Below are 5000 nucleotides of genomic sequence, written 5' to 3' on the forward strand. Positions count from 1 at the left end.
TTCCATATCATTTAAATATGAATTTTACATTATCGTGCAAATACAGTACACAGAGAATCTTGATCCCAGGAGATTTGAATTGAGTACAACAATGAGTTACCCGATTAGGTCTATTATAAATAAGGTTTTACAACAAAACGTCCACGCAAATTTGCTTTCTTGGTTGAAGCTTTAGTTTCGAACTTTTTGTTAACATGTAAAACTGTTTGAATCGATTAGCTTTGCCACCTAGGAATGGGTGACGCACTTTAACTTTTATTTGCAAACTGTTGCAATAAATATCTTGTCATTGTTGTTCATCTATTAGACTCAACTTCACTGTTGAACCACTAAAACAAAACAAACCTGGGACAGGTTCGCGAACAAACTCAGGATCAAAGTGCTTAAGATCCAATTGTCCACTCTGTTAAAACATGACAAAGAAGAAACGATCACTCGATACCAAAATAGGCCTTTTTCGATACATTAAAATTCAGCGTAAAAGAGAGGTTTAGAGGACAAAGACAAAGGAAAGTAAATGCTGTGCAAATATTTTTCACATTCATTCCAAGGTGTTTCTATTGATTTTGTCCCCACTGCCTCACTATCAAGATATTGATATTTCGTAAATGTCCTATTAAGGTACCATTTGCAAGTCTTCATAAGACCGCCTTGTATTTAGCCAGGTATCAATGAAGACGTCTCTGCTCTATTGGTTGAGCTTAGTCGAGCAACCGCACGGGAGGTCCCAAGGTTCGAATTATACCCAATCTTAAAATAACCGAGGACAAAGTAATGACTACATCACTACATCTGCAAATGGTTAGACTTTAAATTGGCCATTTCCGAGTTCATGTCTGCCTCCTCTTCAAAGAGACTCTAAGTGCGAAGTTTTTGTGATGGTAATTAGTTCTACTTTACATATGAATGAAAACTAATTTTTATAACAAAAACTTCGCACTTAGACTCGCTTTGAAGAGGAGGCAGACACGAACTCGGAAATGGCCTATTCTCCCTATATAGCGCACATAGCTCGTGGGCCCCGTTTCACAACCCCTCTTAAGGACGTTGACTTTGTTCCGGTTCATGACTATTCAGGAACTGTAGATCGTAACAAGTGTTATTGAAATCCAAAAAGAAAATTGGGGGTAACCACGCATTTTCAAAGATAATTGATGAATAATATTTGTAAAAAGCTTTATAATACAAAGTAATGTATGGCGTTCGTTCTCAAACTGAAGCTTAATTATCCCTGAAAATGCATGGTTACCCCCAATTTTCTTTTTGGATACCAAGAGTACTTACTAAGAGCTATTTTCTCTGCATAATTTTAAACCGTGCAAAAATATCCCTGTATTGGTAAGCATCACCGATAGGAAATCCGAGTATTTCGAGATGTGCAGAACGTATGCGCAATAAAAATAGTAGGCACCGTCTTTAGCAACCTTGTTCTCAGGGTCTTTTTGTCGCGGAGACCCTGGGAACGAGGTTGAGAATTTAAGGTCTTGACCAAAATGTCACAGGAATGTGATCCTGTCATTCTGTTTTTGCTTTGAAACCTCTCGTACCAATTTAATTTAGGTTAATTCATCCATACTTGCGCGGCGTGTACGAAATGGAATAGTCGCAAAAGACTAACGATAGTTCGAGGTTATATTCTGAGGTGACGTTTTTGACGACGTCGCCATTGTAGACCTTAAGGACGGTGCCTAAACTCTAAGGTATTTTTGCCCCAGTTTATGATTATGCATATAATCATAAACCGAGACAAAAATACCTTTGAATAGACCATTTTACAGTTGTGTGCTTAGTTACCTGGCCTTTGAATGAAAGTGAGGCTGGAGTTGACTTTGCTTTGATAGAAACCTCAGTGCTTTTCTTATGTAAATTCCTCCCAATTAGCATGAGAACAACATCATTAGCATAAGAAAAGCAGTGAGGTTTCTATCAAAGCAAGGTCAACTCCAGACTCACTTTCATTCAAAGGCCTGGTAACTGAGAACACAACTGTAAAATGGTACAATGGTAGGCACCATCCTTATATTTTGTGATTACACGCCGTTGTCATGCAAATTCGTGCCGCGCGTGCAGCACGATATTTTTTCCTTCTTTTAACCAATCACGTTGCCGTACATAGTTAACTATGTGCCGTAGCAGTGGCCATCGTCGTTTGTTAAATTCCCTGATATCACTGTAGGAGGTTGAATTCGCGAAGAGCACGATCAGGGCAAGATCGAACTGCCTGGATTAGCTGGAAGATCCAAGAAACAAAAAAAGTTGGGCAATTTGCCGGGTGCTTGAAATCAAGAAACAGGAGAACGTTTAGCAACGGAGTTGAATGATTCAAGCAGACTCACCACATTAGGGTTATACGGTGGATCGATTCCTTTGTCGTACAACATCTGCCAATCAATTGTCCTGAAAAACGCGTGGTTCCTTATGTCCTCCTATAAACACAATTTTCATTAATTAACAAATAAAAAAGCGTTTACCATGTGATTTGTTCAGTTCTAAGGCGCGCAACAGAAAGACGAGCCCATGAACGCAGCAGAAAGAAGCCAGAGCGCAAGCAAGTGCCACTGATTACTTCTTGAGCGACTTTTTCTCCAACAAACAACCTTCTCTTTTCCATACGTTGTCGTCTGCACCCTGCTTTAGACGTTAAAGAGCACGCTGACCTAAGCCAATTGCGTACCTGTGATCGATCAATTAACTAATCAGCTCGCTTGTACCAACGGACGTAAGTTCTGCTAAGGCACGCGGTTTAGGCCAATCATAGCGCTTGTTATAAGAGCATTTCATTATAATCGCACCTTAACATACTTCTAAGTCCTGAATTTGCATTATAAATCAACATATAAATCACTTGTTCAATTTTTTTTTTCACTTACGAAATCATTTTCTCCCATTCCAAGTCTCTTTGATCTGTCTTTCTGGAGAAGCTATAAAAAAAATCAAATGAAATTTATTAAGTTGTACTCAATTAACAGGACCACCAACCAACTTTTCAGCCCGCTCAAGATAAAGGCAATGAATGAAACAGAAAAAGATACAAAGAATAAAACAGATCACCACAGGTCTTATCCAACAAGACCATCATTTGTACAATAATTTTTCCGATATTGTAATCTACTCAAAACTGAATATCTAAAAAAACGTTTACGGTTTTTGCTATAGAGGGGCAAAATTGTGAACCTCGCTTCCTGCTACACTTCGTGAATCTGAAACCCTTCCAATCATTAATAATAAAGTTAATGCGCACACTTTTAGCTCACTTTGGCTCGTCGACTACTTTGGAGAAAGTAGAAATCTTTTTAGCGAATAGAATTATTGGCTTGTAATTTATAGTAACTATAAGAAATTTTAACAAACTGCATGTAAGTCATTAGATTTGCTCATTTGATTGTAACCATAAGCCCCTTGGGGAAATCAGCTTTTAGGGATAATTATTAAGTTGACGGGTAAAGCGTGTATAAAACAGTTTTGCTACTACTGCTACCATTATCATTATCATTAGTTTCTATCACTGATGTTGGATAAGTTATTTATCCAACATCTGAAAGAAATTGAACAAACCATTTGCTTTGCCAAGAAAAATTTCGAGTGAATAATAACGGCAGAGCTTTGTGTAAGCCTAAGACAACTAAGATAGCTTATCACATCACTAAGGCACTCTTGAATGCATTAAAACGTAGGATTTGTCTCACCTCCCCACACAGCCTATTTTCTTAGAGTGGATAATTTTAGTTTAGCTTCGAGATGTTCTTGAATATTGTTTGTACCCAACACTTACTCCCTCCAAAATGTTTCTTGCACTGGTGGAAATATTAGTCCTGAGCCGCAAAGGTTTGTAAAGAATGTTGTCATACATTTCAGCTGTGTTGCGACTGTAAAATGGAGGCTGAAAGGACAAAAAGTCTAAAAATGTCTGGTATCCTGTTCCACTTTGCCTTAACTAATTATGCCTAAACTCTACCGAGAACACAAACTGTATTATCCCCCCCCCCCTCCCACCCCAATTAAAAACAATAATAATAAGCGTCCACAAAAAGTAACAAGTATTTTGGTTAACCAGTACTGCCGTGACTTCTGCCATAATTTAGAACAAAATGCAACATAATCTATCAAATGTTGAATGGAAATGCAAATAAAATATGGATTGAAAAACCCCAGCATTTTTCTCAGTTTGAAAATAAATAATAAATATGTTCAAGTACACCCGCCAGGTGAATGCAAAAGGACAAAAGCGTTGTCCTAGTGTGGTAGTGTTCGCACTGGTACACCTTTTCAATTTTGCAGATCTATGAAATAAATGCATACCTCTCTTATATGGAGATCTGCTAACAATTTCAGTTACCCTACAGCAAAGGATCATTTATTTTACCGTACACTACAGGTGTGAGAAAGAAGAACTAGGGGACTGGTCATCATTTACAAGTGCAGAGGGGAGGCTGGTGGAAATGGAAAATGTGATGCTCAACTTTTTCAGCCCCCCCCCCCCTCCCCCCCTTTATCAAGAACAAAAACTTTATTGACCCCTCCCCCCCCCCCAAATTAAAAACAATAATAATAAGCATCCACAAAAAGGTAACAAGTATTTTGGTTAACCAGTACCGCCGTGACTTCTGCCATAATTTAGAACAAAATGCAACGTAATCTATCAAATGTTGAATGGAAATGCAAATAAAATATGGATTGTATTGTGTCACAAAAACCCCAACATTTTTCCCACTTAAAGTAAAGGTAAAGTAAAGTCACTTTAGTTAACGTCTGTAGTTCCTTCAGCTAAGAGGCTGGTATCAACGGAAGCCGACGGTGCGCCCTTTACCCCCCTCCCTCTGTCAGTGCTCCGTTTTAAGGGGATTTAAAGCTATAGCTACACGGATCAGAAGAAAGTCGAAACAGACGTTGAAGTAACAGAGGATCGAACCGGGGACCTCTCGCTCCGAAAGCCGCGCACTAGCTATCTGAGCCATGACTGCTCCACTTTGAAAATAAATAATAAATATGTTCAAGTACAC

At 38.6% G+C, this 5000-nt stretch overlaps 1 protein-coding gene across 2 annotated transcripts in view; it reads right to left on the minus strand.

Moving 5' to 3' along the window:
* LOC138045167 (serine/threonine-protein kinase Sgk1-like) overlaps window positions 1-5000 on the minus strand; it is a 19382-nt gene that overhangs the window by 2064 nt on the left and 12318 nt on the right. For both annotated transcript variants that reach the window (XM_068891579.1, XM_068891580.1), the window contains exons 16-19: window positions 3773-3880; window positions 2871-2921; window positions 2337-2426; window positions 346-403 (exon numbers count right to left, since the gene is read on the minus strand). In XM_068891579.1, coding sequence (XP_068747680.1) covers window positions 346-403; window positions 2337-2426; window positions 2871-2921; window positions 3773-3880 — 307 coding nt within the window. The remainder of the gene's footprint in view (window positions 1-345; window positions 404-2336; window positions 2427-2870; window positions 2922-3772; window positions 3881-5000) is intronic.

Source organism: Montipora capricornis, chromosome 4 (genome assembly GCF_036669925.1).
Source record: "Montipora capricornis isolate CH-2021 chromosome 4, ASM3666992v2, whole genome shotgun sequence".
Taxonomy (NCBI): domain Eukaryota; kingdom Metazoa; phylum Cnidaria; class Anthozoa; order Scleractinia; family Acroporidae; genus Montipora; species Montipora capricornis.